The 16,932-nt window shown below is 37.9% G+C and overlaps 1 protein-coding gene across 2 annotated transcripts in view; it reads right to left on the minus strand.

Annotated features, from left to right (window-relative positions):
* The window catches only part of capn1 (calpain 1), a 31,678-nt gene extending 17,570 nt beyond the window's left edge, over positions 1 to 14,108 (minus strand). The window contains exons 1-4 of one of the 2 annotated variants that reach the window (XM_077227554.1): positions 13,951 to 14,108; positions 5,615 to 6,051; positions 4,350 to 4,419; positions 1,361 to 1,479 (exon numbers count right to left, since the gene is read on the minus strand). In XM_077227554.1, the coding sequence (XP_077083669.1) occupies positions 1,361 to 1,479; positions 4,350 to 4,419; positions 5,615 to 5,866 (441 nt within the window). In that variant the 5' untranslated portion in view covers positions 5,867 to 6,051; positions 13,951 to 14,108. The remainder of the gene's footprint in view (positions 1 to 1,360; positions 1,480 to 4,349; positions 4,420 to 5,614; positions 6,052 to 13,950) is intronic. The other variant, XM_077227555.1, reaches the window with a different exon arrangement.
* Positions 14,109 to 16,932: the final 2,824 nt, after the last annotated feature.

Below are 16,932 nucleotides of genomic sequence, written 5' to 3' on the forward strand. Positions count from 1 at the left end.
TTTTTACACATGCACCACAGTAACAGCACCATGTGAATACTAAGATGCATGAATATGGTCATTTTTCAGTGTCATGGTATTTCTCGATATTAAATTGCGATGGCATTTGCCACATTGCATTATTCTGTCAGTACAAATTGTGAAAGGATTCTTGGCTTGCGGTGTCACCTCATTACCCATAATGCCACTTCACTTTTTTTATTAGATTATTTGAAGAGAGTAGTAACATGTGCCCTCCCCCACATCTCACACACATCCGCACAATAACTCCCTTCGAGACACTGAAATGTGATCACACCTATTGCCATTGTGAAGGCACTAGCAGTAGAGCACAAGAGGAACAGATTACCCATGATGCCTGAATACGCATTCACTGTTTCTGAGCAGCACCATTTTATAATACTCACACACCATTGCTCACTCTAGTCCGTTTACAGAGCAAAGTTCATGAATGGTTTATGGCTACATTTGCTTCAATCACTCTTAAAAATAAAGCTCCCATAGGGGGTTTTCACAGCAATGCCACAGAAGAACACTCGAACCCTCTGGTCAAAAATGACAGATTTTTGTTATTCATTTCAATGAAAGGAATGTACTATATTTTAGTTTGATAATGTTTTTTATTTAATATTTTGTATTTTTAGGGGACCTTATGGTACTACATTATATTTACGCAGTAGTTACAATCCATTTATTCATGTTTTGAGCATAGACCTGAAAATAACATGTAACAAAAAAAACTTTAAAAACTTCAACTGTCGTAAATCTTGAATGCTTTAAAGCACAGATTTAAGGTTGATCTCTTTTTAAAGACGACAAATCATTTAAAAAGAGTTACAGAATTTTACGTTTATTGTTATGAAAAATGCACAAAAATACCATTTTTATATGAAATCTATATTTTCAAAAACACATTTTACTCTAAAACTGCAAGAAAATCAAAGACATAAGTCTAAACAAGTTGTGATATCTAAAAAATTTAGCTTTCAGTAAGCTTGTGTTTGGCTGCAGTAACAAAAGTTCTCATAAAATTCATCTTCAATTAATTTCCAATGCGCTCATTTTTGACTGCAAAGAGACTATTTTCTATTAGAGACTAAGTGACTGTTTTTTACAGGACTATTTAACCTTTTCGAATCATATCCATGATTTTCTTGTGTGTTCACATACCAAGTGCCAAAACTTTTACCAAGTTTCGTACCATTCCATAACAAATAAAAAAGACCGAAGATCATCAGAGGATCTTTTTCCACTATAAAGAACCTTTTGTGCATCGGAAAGATTCCATGGAAGATGAAAGTTCTCAATGGAACCACAGATGCCAGTAAAGAATCTTTATTCTTTAAGGAGTGTGATGTACCTGGAAGTGGAAGATTCCCGCATAACTTCCGTCAAAGTCCTGGCCGTGCGGCACCACGCGGTGCAGGAGGTTATCGTTCAGAGTCAGAGACGCGATGGCCGCCAGCAACCAACAGTTACCTGAGGAAACACACCACACATGGACAGATGAGCTTCGTGCAGACAAGACTCGAGATGTAAACACTTCAAACAAGGTCCAATAGGATAAAGTGATGAAAACTCTGAAAATGTCTATGTGAAGTTTTTTTAAATATGCTTTAAGACAAACCATGTGCAAATTCAGTTAGTTATATTTCAGTACAGGTAATTGTGCAAGTTAAACCCAGCTGAATAAATATGTGTAGAGAACGGTGTCTAACTAACCATAATTTCACTAGAAATGGTCTTTGGTGTAATAAAACACCTGTCCAAAGCTCCGTTTACTCCTGGTATTAAGATGTGTTTTGGTCGATCGGATCACATGTAGACGAGGGAGACACATTCCCGTTTACACCTGGTGTTTTAATCCGTCTCTTCTGTCCACTTTCATCCACTTCTGTCCTGATTTCTTCCTAACCTTTCTTTCATCCTAACCTGTTTTTTTTTTTTCAGATCTTTCGATCTACTGCACAAAAAAAAGCTTGTTTACACATGAACGACGACTGAAAAACATACGGAGAGCATCAGCTTTAGTTTCTGCTCTGTAAGATCAGCCGAACACTGTGAGTGTGTGTTAGAAATCAGGAATAATGAGAGAACATTGTGTTTGGTACGTTTTTCATCCTCAAACCAAACTTGGTTCTTCAGTCGACAGAGTTTAAACCCCGTCTGTCTAGAGCTCTTCTCATAATGTTTCTCATTAGTTCAGTAGACGAAGAGAAGACGCTCTTTTGAGGCTGTTTGAACACATTCGATCTCATGAGTGTTTCCACTACGAAACCAATCCGGTCGAATGTGTGTTCAACTTCCTCTGGAAGTGGTGGAAAGTGGACGAGCTCAAAGTGTTTTAGACCCGTTTTTTTAGTGTCATTCACTTGTGATCCGATCAACCAAAACACATCTTAATACCAGGAGTAAACAGAGCCAAAATGTTCCCTCTGTATTTATTTCTTTTTACATCTTCATGCCTCAGTCTCTGTGATTCTGCAAAACATGATAATAATTGCCCCAAACAACAGGCCAACTGTTGGACGAGGACCTTTTATATTACAAACCAGAGAATTTGTAAATAACTTCCATCAGATTAAAGGAAATCTGATACAAAAGAGGGAGAGTTATTTTGTCACAATTTAAGTTTATTTAAGCTTTTAAATCACAAGACTAACAACAGAAGTCATTGTGCTCCACAAACATCCTGACCAATCACAGCTTTTCTGCATGTTTAAACACGGTATTGTAAGACTGGATAATCTGGAAGGACTTTAACAGAGGGCCACTTTCTAAGAAACAAATGAAGTTACCATTGGAACTCACTCTTGTACTAATTTACACCTCTTTCCCTCTCCCCCACTCTCTCACTCGTGGTGAGATCTCCCAAACTCACATAAGAATCTAAATGGTTGAATGTGAATGATTATCATCGAGTTTTATACATCGTTGGTATTATTTGAAATTTCTCAGTGCGACTGGTACAAATGTCTCATTCCCAAAGAAGTAAACCAAAAGGTACTAAAGTTCAGAAGAGTTTGTAAATATCTTCCACAATGGAGGGTGTGTCTTTGAGTTAACACCTTCTTCCGACCATTTGTCTGAATGGAAATTTCCACTGCCAGCAAATGGTGACTTGCAGGTAAATTTCCACTCTGGACCCATGTTTAGATTTGAAATGAGGTCTGAGAATATAATGAAACGCAGCGAGAGCTCGTGGCCTTTTCTGTATCCAGATCAGTCCTTGAGGTCGAGACCCGAGTCTCTCAGCCTCACGCATTTCTAATGTCGGGTAAACATTTTCCTCTTTGTTCTAGACCATTAGATGTTTGGCATTGATTATCTTTGAATTGATTATGAAATTGTAATGATACATTTACCTCACATATTAAATTGTGATTTTTGATTATTCTAATTGACTTTGACATTATTTTCATTCAAGAGTTTAAAAGAATATAAAACATTCGCTCACATTTAATTATGCACAGATATCATTAAAACCTTTTTCATTTATGGAGTCAGATGAAATAACGAGAAAATACATATGACAAAATGTATTGAATTTAACCAAAAATACTTTGTCCTTCCGTGCTGGTTGGATGCCGGACTTTGGGCCGATCTAGCACGATCTTACAGTATCCATTTATGATTTATCCATAATGTATTATCTGCTGGGCTGCGAGACAGCAGATCTTTATTTAATGACCGCAGAGCTTTAATTATGAACGGGGCTCTGAGTCCTGAGTAAACATTGCAGTGCTTTACTACAACTTTCTACTCCATGTGCCTTCCTCTGTGAAATACAACATTCAACACTGATGATAATCAGAAATGTTTCTTGAGCAGCAAATCATCATATTAGAATGATTTCTGAAGGATCATGTGACACTGAAGACTGGAGTAATGATGCTGAAAATTCAGATTTGATCACAGGAATAAATTACAGTTTTCTATATATTCACATAGAAACAGTTATTTTAAATTGTAATAATATTTCACAATTTTACCATATTTTTGATCAGCCATTGATCTAGTTAATGTTTGGTGTAAACAGCTGTTTGAGGTTGTAGTGACACCAGACCTTTCTCAGTTGTAACTGAGTGTTGGGGAAAGGTTCATTCGCAGCACATTTCCAACAGACGCCGCAATTGGATAGACCTAAAACCAATCAGAGCGATGAAGGAGACGACGTCACTGCGCTATCGTCATCGTGTAAAGCCCGCCTCAACGTTTGTGATTGGTGCCTCAATTTGGAAAAATTGGAAATGGGCTTGATGGGCTCTTGGCCAGACGGACTTGCAGAGCTAATCTGGGTTTTCCCAGGCTTGTAAAATCATGGTAAATTAAATTCCTCACAGACTCACCTAGAGCTCCCTGACAGATGTCAGTCCGAGACGCTCCATCCACGATGAACTGGGGATGCGTGCAAATCTCCTGAAGCACACAAACACACGTAAATTAGATTTGCATATGCACGAGGAAATGAAGCACAGCAACATTCAGCCTCACACACTCTCACACACTCACATATTCTAGCCTGTTTGTAAGCTGTGGGTGACGAGCACATGCAGCAACGTGTGAAAACACTGGATGTGGCGTTCAAAATTAAAAACTCATGTTTGGTTCATAAAGGCAGGAAGGAGATACGAATGTATAACGAGTTGCCATTTTTCCTGACAAATCGTTTCAGCTTTTGAACCGCCCATATCAACAAGCACGAGAGATGAAGTTATATAGAGCCATGCATTAACATACTGAGCAGAAGCCATGAAATCCTGCAGGACGTCAACTGTAGTGGTGTTCACCTCATGCAGAAGTGTTTATGAATGTGTTCAAAAGAGAGAGAGAGAGAGAGAGAGAGAGAGAGAGAGAGAGAGAGAGAGAGAGAGAGAGAGAGAGAGAGAGAGAGACAGAGAGGTTAGATGAGGTAATGCATGAACGCATGGGATGGCAGAGATCAAGTGTGCAGAAGAGAAGGAGACGAAGCAGTGATGGAGTATAAAGCTTTTTAAAGCTCAGATTAAAACTTCTGCTTAGAATAGCTTTTAGTAATTTGATTGTTTGATTTGATGTTTGATCTGTATGTCTGTCTTTTTGCATTTACTTTTATGTGTCCTTCCGTGCCTTTAAAGGCACCTGTAAATAAAAGGTATTACTATTATAATATTATTATAAAGGAAATAGTGTGCTAAACAAATACCCATTTGACCATTAAAGTCCTTTTCTTGACTTTCTTTTTTCTGGCGTCACGAACTACCTTGTAACCAATCAGATCAACGTGTGATCGTCAACGAGTGGATCTCTGAGCTGTGTGAGTGAGTGGAGGCGGGGCTCATTTGCATATTCATAAACCTGCGTATACTAAATGAGGCAAGGGTGTCGAATTACATTCAAGCTATTTTAAGGCATGAGGATTTTTTTATCAAGGAAAAAACTTTAAATATGTAATTTTAGTGATTATAGATGAGTTTTAAGGGATAAAATGATTGACTACAGGGGGACATTAAAATAATGAAGTTAGAAGAGAACGAGACAAACAGGAAGCAGTGGTGGCGTATAAAGGAAGTAGTGTGGAAAACAAATACAAGACAAACCCATTTGACCCTTAAGACCCCATGGGTCGGCTCACCGTTGGTCTCTTCCAGCGTAATCCCTGCGTCTTGGAGGATCGCGGGCCCAACTCGTTGAAGCCCAAAGAACAGCTGCTGGCTGGGAACAAAGGGTCTTCAAACAGGGTTCTGGTGCGCTGGCATTGGGCCCTCAGCGAGTCGTAATCTTGTCCCAGGAACTTCACGGCATTGTGGTTCTGACCCAATCCTGCATCCCGGTCCCACTGACTCCGGAGCTTCGCAGCCATTCCCGTGGCGTAAATGGGCTCCATGTTTTGGCCCGCTTTACTTTGGCACTAGAGCGCTAACAGATGAGGTTACCCCAGAGAGCCAATGAGAACAGAGGAAGGGGAAGAGATGAGCCAATCACAACCCAGGAAATGAAGAGTGGAACGAATGTCTTAACTTTGAATGAATGACATTAAATCAGAGCACACAATGAATTCTGGTCCAAGTCCTGGAAAAGAGAAGAATTTGGTTTGAATAAAATGAGCTTGTCATATGAACAATTGCATATTTCTTTATGACAAAGACAGGAATATTATCACTATTGCAAAAAAAACAAACAAAAAAAAAGTTGTGCTTTAGCTATATATATTTGTTGCATTATGCATAATATCATTCTTGTGAACTCAGAATGATGAGACAAACATAGTTTCTCTCATAGTTTCATGTTTTCCTATGAAGTAGCTATAAATGAGTCATAATTTCTAACTAGTTTCATCACTATTTTTAATCAACAGAACCGGATATCCACACAAACATTAACAATAATATCATGTTATTACATGGCTTGGTTGAATTCTAATGTTGAATGCGGTCTGTTATTTCTTGACAACAAACCACTGCTAAGTATAACACAACGTTGCCATGAAAAACAGAGCGTTGCCATGGACACAGTTCTGTTCACTCTGGTGCAATACAATCGTTTCTAAATCAATAAACTCCTTTTTAAATCAATATTTTGTGTCAAATTAATAATTTATTTGGTATGTAGCCATGTAATAACCGGGATAATGTAGAGCGAGGCGGTTGTTATAGCGAATAAACCCCTTCAGGCTGATTCAAGATCCTGATCAGCCTGTCGGGGTTGTATTCGCTATAACAACCGCCTCGCTCTACATTATCTCTTCCATCAATATCCATTCATTTCCACCATGTTCCCAACCTTGAAAGAAGTAAATTAACCACTAAATTAGGTCTCGGGTCAATCTGTCCCATTCAGATAAAAGTTAACCTATGATGCTTTTCTTGAAATTTTGCAACTTTTCCTCAGTCGGGGTCATTCACGTGCCTGTAAACTGTTGACACACCAAGGTGTTGTGGATTATGCACACAAATTTTGTATTACGACTATGGCGTTTGCGGGTCATATTGACCCGCTTATTTCATGGTCAAAGGCTGCTGTATAGTAGCCCGGCTCTGCCCTCCTATGTACTTCCGCTCAATTTTCATTTTCCTTCAGTACTAGGTCAGGGATTGTGCTGTAGTCTTTGGTTTTCTCCGATCAATTTTTTACCGGGCCAATCAGTAAACAGAGGGAGTGGCTGAGAACGATGACGTTGATGTCGTGCGTTATTTTGAGTTGTAGTTCAGTAATGGCAGCAGAGAAAGATGCGAGCGAAGCCATTCGGTCCGTTGTGGCAACGCTGCCGAATATCAAGAAGTTAAAGCCAGAGCAAGAACAATCTTTGCTTAGTTTTGTTGGTGGCCATGATTTTGTGGCCCTCCTCCCCACGGAGTTCGGGAAAAGTTTGATTTTCCAGCTCGCTGCGTTAGTCGTGAATGAGTTGGCTAAGGCGAACGCTAGGCATACGTCACGACCAGATGTTAGCGATTGGTTATGGCAGATCCAAAGTGACTCTGGGCAGGTCCAATAGTTTTAGACTTCAATAGAGTACCCGCCTACAAGGAAGTTAACGCTTGTCAATGGAGCGGTGCCAGACTCTACAAATGAAATGTACGAGAGTCTGGTGGGACCAGGCTAGCTGTATAGACCCAAAATAAAAATATTTTTTGATGTACTTTGTTATGCCAGTTTCTAAACTACCCTCAGAGAGAATTTACTTTTATGCATTTGGGAGATGCTTTTATTCGAAGTAACTCACACTGCATTGAAGGCGTATATTTGTAACAGGTCACGCATGTTCAGTTCTCTGGGAATCAAACATGATCTTGGCGTTGCGAGCGTCATGCCCTACTGTTTGAGTTTCAGGAAAGCACACAAAATATGTGCTTTTTCCACACTTCAATAACATCTCAAAGCCTATTTAAAAGAGTTGATGCAAGTATGCATGTGAATCTATACAGTAAACAAACACCCTCCCATTCCCTTCTGATTAAAAGAATAATAACTGGATTCAACTCACCAAATATCAATTATTTGCTGAATTGAATTCAATTCAGGTCAATTTAACCCACGCCGTAACGACTGTACCCAGATTTTGAACCTAAGAAAATTTCCCACAGGAAACTTTGCCTACGTGGTGCCTAAATATAATGATTCTGACAAGCCTCTGAATGCAGAATAAACTAGCATTCATTTAAAACAAAGCCTTAGATCTGCTGTCACAACCTTCATAAGCCTGACCTGTCTGCACGCTCAGCTTTAACCTCCATAACAGTGACTCACTAGCGTGATGTCAACTGGCGTAGACATACCTGACAGTTACAGAAAGAACTGTTAATCCTACAGCAAACTGTAGACATTCACATACTGTCCCATACATGCTCCACACACAGAACAAAACATGATGAACTAGGTTTTCCACAATGATTTAAGATGTTTCAAAGATCATCTCGAGCTTCAACAACAGCTAAATCATCTGAATGCGATACAGTAATCGAACACCCTCCTATGAGTCAAACCTGTTTTAATTTACCCTCATCCTCCTCCTTAAACCTTTATCCTTGTTTGGTAAACAATAGACTTCTATTAGTCTAGTCTTAGGGCTGAAGCTGCATTTAATTTGTTTTGTTGATGTTAAAGGCGCTCTAAGCGATGTCAACTCATTTTTTAGGCCGAAAAATTTTGTCATACACAGCAAACATCTACTCACTATCCGCTAGCTGCCTGTCCCCTGAACACACTGGAAAAAACGCGGTCTCTGCAGACACCCAAGGCTCCACACAGGGCAACAAAAACAAACTGGGCTAACCTGCACCACGAAACATAACAGACTGTTCCAGCCAATAACCGACAAGAAGGATTTGGGGGGTTAGCTAGTGCGTGGATGAGGAGGAGGGAGGGTCGAGCTAGCCTCCGTTTTGTTTGACAATAGAGAGCCTAAGTCCCTCCCCTTCCGGTGGACCACCATGGGACCTTATTTCGGAAAAATATTGTATGGTAGCCAATGGCGAGAGACAACAAATATTTGGATCCTGTTTGAATTGTGCCCTGAATTACACATATGATGTTTGTCAATTTAAAAGATACATTTTAAAGTCAAGAAAGTCGCAGTTTGATGTAAAACTGTTGAGGTATAAGAAAATGCGTAATTACAAAGACTACAAACCCAATAGGCGCGCATGTGACGTCATACCTTTTCTCTAAATGAATGAAGCTAACTTTACTGAAGCTAACGTCTGTCATTTTTTTCTATAGTTTAACGTTATAATCGTGACGTTACGCCGTCATGCCTGTGTGTTTTGTACCAGACTGCACACACACGAGCTTGGTGACGTACATAGTGCGAGACGAAAGATGTAATTCATTGAGCGATTTTCACATAAAACTGTCACTCTTCTGTTTTTATGACAAACTGTGACTTTCTTGACTTTCATAATTATCTTTTAAATTGACAAACATCATATGTGTAATTCAGGGCACAGTTCAGACGGAATAAAAAGATAAGTTATCTCTCACCATTGACTACCATACTGTCATCAAGAAGTGACCTTACCCGACATCGCTTAGAGCAGGGGTGTCAAACTCAATTCCTAGAAGGCCCCAGCACTGCATAGTTTAGCTTCAACTCTAATTAAACACACCTGATCCAGCTAATCAAGTTCTTCAGGCTTATTTAAAAACTACAGGTATGTGTGTTGGAGCTGGTTGGAACTAAACTCTGCAGGGCTGTGGCTTTCCAGGAATTGAGTTTGACACCCCTGGCTTAGAGCATCTTTAATGTTTTTCATTTAAATGCAGTCGACCCATCTTGCTTCTGTCATTTGTTGTTGTTTATTATAGTAGTTCAGAAGCGGAATAGGCAAATGCTGGGTCATACCGAATTCACATGACGCATGAACAATGTGCATTATAGCTTGCCATAGATAGCATGCAATGTTTAAAAAGAAGACCAAAGACCTCTGGTGCTCATGGAAGAAAAAGATAAAGACAGAGGTAATGAACAGTTTATCTAGTAGTTAGACAAGAGTAACGTTTGTTATTCTGAAAGCTATATAGCCAGAGTTAACCTCAGTTATTTTAACCCTAAAATAGCAACATTTTATGTCAAATTCAGAGTAAAAAATATCTGCTTTTCTCTGTTTTTTTATTTGATTTGTGCTTATAACATGAAAAATGTGCCATAGTTTAGAAAGATTGCTGCCATCTACTGGAAAACAAACAGTATGCTAGAGAGGTACACAATGAATACGTGTTAGCATGAATGCTAGTAGATATAATTGCTAATTACTCTTGCTCTTGAGTTCAAGCTATGACTATTTTCGTATAGTTCACCATCATCAGCTTTTTTATATATATATATATAATATAATGTAACACCCAATGGTCTCTCTCATTCTCCAGTATGCAGTTTCTGTGTAAGTGCATAAACACAAGGATCGGTTGCTGATGCAAGCAGTAAAATCTTGCCTAGGGCAACAAATTAGTCATGATCATGAAAGCAGTCCCAATAAACTTAATGAAAGAACTCAAACTCATCTAAACAAATGAGAGAAAGTAGAGCAGTGGAAGGGTGTGGTGTGTATAATCCGTGGAGAGAAGAAAGACACGCTGCCAAGAGTCTATTAAACTGCAGGCGTGTGTGTGTGTGTGTGTGTGTGTGTGTGTGTGTGTGTGTGTGTGTGTGTGTGTGTGTGTGTGTGTGTGTGTGTGTGTGTGTTTGCCATGAGTACAGATGCAGCATTCAGCACTCGAACAATGACTTCGCATAAACACACTTCAGCTAAGAACAGGAAACCCTTTTCAATTTTGCCTTCAGCGATGCTTTTCTCTAAAGCGAGTTTCTTTCTTTATTTTGTGAAGACCAGTTCTTGCTATTTGTCTCATGTCAGACACTCATGTCAAATCTCCATTAAACCACCCTCATAAAACATGTTCATGTTATCCTCGAGTTCTGGTGGTGGAGGTGCTGAAGCTCACAAACATGCTCAAATAAATATTGAGTTTGTCTCTTGTGGAGGGCGGGAACCTCTATTTTGTAGCTCTCTGAAAAAAGGACAAAGACGACAAAAGAAAAACAAGTAAAGACACATCATGAAACCTCAGATGCTGTCGACCAATCAGAGAGAGCTGTATTATATAATCGGTGTCATTTAATTCACACTGTTGAGCCAAAAATGTATGACCACTCACAGGTGAAGTGAAAAATGTCGATCATCTCCTAACAAGACATGTCAAGTTCTCAGTAGATTAGATCAGTGGTTCTCAAACCCTCGCCACTGCACATTTTGCATGTCTCCCTCACCTAACACAACTGATTCAACTTATCAGCTCATTAGTACAGACTGCAAGACTTGAATTAGGTGTGTCTGATGAGGGAGACATACAAAATGTGCAGTGGTGAGGGCTCCATAGGACAGGTTTGACAACCACTGGATTAGATGATACGTGAAAAATCAGTTCTTGTAGTGTTGAAATGAGCAGAAATAAAGATCTGAGTGACTTTGACAAGGGCCAAATTGTAATGGCAAGGCGACTGGGTTAGAGTATCTGAGACGACAAGGTTTGTGTGTTGCTCCCTGTCAGCAATGGTGAGAATTTACCAACAGTGTCTGAGAGGGACAAACCACAAACCTGCAACAGGGTGTTGGCCATCAAGGCTCAATGATGCACGAGGGCAACAAAAGCTCTTCCATCTAGTCCAAGCCAACAGAAGATTCACTGTGGCACAAGTCAAGCAAATTATTAATGATGGTTATGGAAGGAATCAACACAATGCATCGCACTCTTTCTGCATATGGGGCTTATAATCAGAGAGCCTATAATGCATGACCGTCGGAAGCGCGTATAATGGGCAAACGAGCGTCGTAACTGGACCTTGAAGCAGTGGAAGAAGTTCTCCTGGTCTGTGGGTCCCGTGTTCTTTTACATCACATGGATGTACGTGTGCGCCGTTTACCTGGAAGTGATGTCACCACCAGGATGCACTAGAGTGATGCTCTCCTGGGAAACCCTAAGTGCGATGTGGATGTAAATTTGACACGTGTTCCCTGGTGGATAATCCCACTGGACACGCTGTTCAGGAATGGTTTGAGGAACATGGTGAAGAGTTCAAGGTGTTGTCCTGGCCTCCAAATTCTCCAAATCTCAATCCAATTCACCTTTCACAGGGAGTTTGATTGACAGGCGATCTGACCAATCATAATCCGCCATCCACCGTTTCCGCCTTTTTGTCCGACAAAGCGTTCATGAGAGTTCGTAGATTAACGTCGGTGGACTTGAACTTGAAAAACGGTGTGTATTGATGTTTTTCCGCGGTTGAAACAACATTCCTTCTGATGTTCATTCATGTTTATTTGATGCTATAAATGAACTAGAAGGAAGTTGATCGGTTCACGAGCAGCTTTAACTGAGGCGCTAAAGCGATCGGTCACGACACATTAGACATTAAAGAGCCATAAAACGGTATTTATTGTTTCAATTTCTTTTAAAAAAAGATCAAATTTGAAAGTTGTGACTTTGTTTCATATCAAAAGTAACCTGCTCTGTCCTGACTCCTGTCTGTCAGCGCATTGCGTGAGAACATGAGTGGCGTGAGAGGCTTCATAGCAACAGTAACTAAAGGGGGCGGGTCTTTGCGAACGGTCAATTGAGCATCTGTGGATGTGGTGGACCGACAGGTTCAATCCTTTACCTCGCAGGATCCAGTGCCAGAGACCACAGGACACCTTCAGCGCTCTATAGAGTACATCTCTGCGGGACGGTGGTGTTTTGGTTCTACATGAAGGCATATTAAGTGCTCATAATGTTTTGGCTCATCAATATATAATTTTTTATTAATAAAATTACAAAACACAGATTTTTTTCAATTATGTTTGGTGTCATTTGTGGTGCAGAAATCCTAATTAAGTAAATGTTTGCATTGCTCAATAGTAAGCACCAAGTACACATTGTATTCTTTTTTTTATAATCTGAGAAAACCGCAGGTGTTGAGAGAAAAAAAAAATAAAAAAATAAATCTATTATAAAAAAAATTACATTACAATTATTTATTTATTTATAAAATAATTAAATAACTAAAGAACAAAAAAAACAAATAAATAAACAAACAACCAAAGTAAAAATTAAAAAATTAAAAATAAATAGATTAAAATTAAAACTAGATTTAAATATATTTGTATTTAATACAATAATGTAACTTAATAGATATTAAATATTTTCTAAATAATATTTAAGAAATATTTATAGCATTCATTTTTCTGAGTATAAATTGGGTCTTTATTCAAGAACCTATATAGACAACATTTTAGGATGGGGTGACACAAGTTTGATCATAATTGGGACTACGTGGCATATAAACGATTGAAACCTCCTGTCTTATTAAAGTGTAAGTTCTCCAATGGTATTATTTAACAACTAACAGTACTACCAACGTGGATTTTAGACAAGATATAATGAGGCTTCGCCTTCATCACTTCCTGTGTCATTGAAGAAACCCACACTGACACAACAGCTGACCATGTGTGTGTCGTTTGAAAAGCTTTTAATAGTCAGGCCATGCATGCATTCAGCATCAAACAATTCATGTGTTCTTATGGAGTAGCGAAACACATATTGTCCACAATTCCACCTGAATGTAAACAGAAAGTCTCAGCTCTCAGAACCATCTCTCACAACTACACACACATTCACAACCACTAAACATTGGTTTACCAGTTTATGACGTCAATGCATGCATGCAAACGAGTATTTGAGAGTTTCTAATGGTCATTACCAGGCAAGCTTTAAAAACTGCAAAACAAGGAAATGAAGTTTATTCACCTTTGGACGTTTTAAAGTCTAAAAATGTTTTACTTTTGGCTGACAATCAATTATCTTATAACACAACCTTCACGAAAAGCATATTTGATATCAACAACACGCAACTAAAACTAAAAGTGCAACAAAGTGTCAAAGTCTCACTTGCGTGGATGGAGAGAAACCGATGATTTCAGACTTAACGTTACTTACCTCGTGTCTTGATGTCCACTTCTAAGTATGAGCAATTATTATATAATCCAGACCTTTTGGTTATTGTTTGGTCCTTTAAACATCTGGAGTTCATCTAGTTTAACGTCTTGTCACTGATTTTGCACTGCAGCACAAAACGCCCAGCGGATCCTGGGCGCGTGCGCAATGTGTGGAAACGCGACGCGATGGGGTCGTGACGTTGCATTACGCAGACCAATCAAAGACTGCGTTTAAGCGTTAATCCGCGACGCGACAAAACTAAAACGCTCCCGTTAGATAAATAGGAGAACATAACCACAAGAAATGTTTATATAAATACAATAGCTCGTTTAAACAAAAAAAAATCTCATAGTATAAACTGTAAGACCACAGTCCTGACACCATGGTTGGACTTGTTTGATATAATTTGCATTTCGATATGATTTGGCACGCGTAATGTCAAAGGCTGGTAGGCTATTAATTTGCAGGAAGTATTGTTTTATTTCACAGTTCCCCCCCCCCCCCCCCCCCAGGTATTAAATACCACCACCTTGTGGCAGAACATGGTAAACGTATCCTAGAAAAATAGCCCAGACGAGAAGCCAAACATTTCACCTGAAGTGTTCGTCTTAATCATTTCAATGCTGTAACGAAAGCCATACAAATATGTTAGTTACTTGAACTAAAATAAGCGTTAACCCCTTCAGACCTGAATTATGTTTCAAGGTTCTGAAAAATATAAAAGTAAATTTTTCCAGCTCATGAGCTCTATAAATAAATAATCTCATTCAGCTCTATAAATGAGACCAAATGAAAAAAAAAAAATTATATATATTGTCTTTCATTGAAAATTTTTTGTCCATTCCAATGGGCGTCAGGTCAAAACAGGTGTACTTCCCAAAAATGTACCAACATGAAATAAATTAATAAACATAAAAATTGTTGGTCTATACTTTAAGCTTTTTCTCAAGGTCAAAAACTTTTCAGCAGTATACCATTTCAACTTTAATTTTGAGGTTTTTGTTTTACAGATTGCACATTGTTTGTAACAAACTAAATATCTTCAAAACAATCAACATGGTCATATTAGAGTAATTTTCTGTGTGCATCTTTCTTTTTTTAGATCAAAAACTTGAACATTATAACATTTAAAATTTAATTGTAAGGTTTTTGCTTTATAGATCGCACATTTGTTTATTCATAACAAAATAAACATATGAATCAATCAATGCATTCACGTTAGATTCATTTCCTGTGTGCATCTTTGAAACAATTTCTGTTACATTACTAACAGCACGGTTGCCAGCAAGTTACTGTATTTCGATAACTGTAGTGTAATTCACTTTATAGTACACAAGATCAGTACTGTAAACTACAAAATACTACTTACTGTATTTTTACTGTATTTCGTAATTTGGTCTGCTTCTGCTGTAATTAATTATACGGCATTGTACTGTAATATCTATATTGATACATTACTGCTAAATATTATTGTAATTTTCAAAATAATTACTAATAATGATAATATTATATTATAAAATGTAGTTATTAGGAAAATATATAGTAGGAAAAAAATACTATGAAAGTCAATGGCTACTGTCAACTGTCTTGTTATTGACATTCTTTAAAATATCTTATTTTGTGTTCAGCAGAAACTCATACAGGTTTGGAACAACATGAGGGTGAGTAAGTGACGACAAATATAATTTTTGGGTGAACTATGCCTTTAAAGGGATAGTTCACCCAAAAATTAAAATTAGCCCATTATTTACTCACCCTCAACCCATCCTAGGTTTATATGACATTCTTCTTTCAGACGAATACAATCAGCGTTATATTAAAAAATGTCCTGGCTCTTCCAAGCTTTATAAAGGCTGTGAATGGTTGTTTCTGTTTTGAAAGTCCATAAAAGTGCATCTATCCATCATACAAGTGAATCTATCCATCATAAAAGTGCATCTATCCATCATAAAAGTGCATCTATCCATCATACAAGTGAATCTATCCATCATAAAAGTGCATCTATCCATCATAAAAGTCCATCTATCCATCATAAAAGTGGGTCTTTCCATCATAAAAGTGCATCTATCCATCATAAAAGTCCATCTATCCATCATAAAAGTGGGTCTTTCCATCATAAAAGTGCATCTATCCATCATAAAAGTGGGTCTTTCCATCATAAAAGTGCATCTATCCATCATAAAAGTTAATCTATCCATCATAAAAGTTAATCTATCCATCATAAAAGTGCATCTATCCATCATAAAAGTTAATCTATCCATCATAAAAGTGCATCTATCCATCATAAAAGTTAATCTATCCATCATAAAAGTTAATCTATCCATCATAAAAGTGCATCTATCCATCATAAAAGTGCATCTATCCATCATAAAAGTGCATCTATCCATCATAAAAGTGCATCTATCCATCATAAAAGTGCATCTATCCATCATAAAAGTGCATCTATCCATCATAAAAGTGCATCTATCCATCATAAAAGTGCATCTATCCATCATACAAGTGAATCTATCCATCATAAAAGTGCATCTATCCATCATTAAAGTGGGTCTTTCCATCATAAAAGTGCATCTATCCATCATAAAAGTGGGTCTTTCCATCATACAAGTGAATCTATCCATCATAAAAGTGCATCTATCCATAAAAAAATTAATATAAAACTAAATATGAAAAATATTAATATTAAGTTGCGCTTTAGATTTAAGTCAAATCCGTATGTTCGTTTGTCTAGAAGCTAGTTATTTTACTTTATAAAGTTTTAAATGGATATTTTTCTTACATCTCCATCTTCCTCATAACTCCACATACAGTCAACATCTGAGATATTTCCATCATCTATATGTTCAAGCACTTCATGAACTGTATATTCTGCATATTAAAAAGTTTCAAAAATGTATCGGTACTGTGATATAGATTTTTTTTTATATAAGAAATTTCAAGCAGCATTACTGGACATATGATTTCAATAACAGGCTTTTGAACCCA

The sequence above is a fragment of the Siphateles boraxobius genome, unplaced genomic scaffold (genome assembly GCF_051911475.1).
Source record: "Siphateles boraxobius isolate OS27281-9 unplaced genomic scaffold, OSU_SipBor_1 130, whole genome shotgun sequence".
In the NCBI taxonomy this organism is placed as follows: Eukaryota; Metazoa; Chordata; class Actinopteri; order Cypriniformes; family Leuciscidae; genus Siphateles; species Siphateles boraxobius.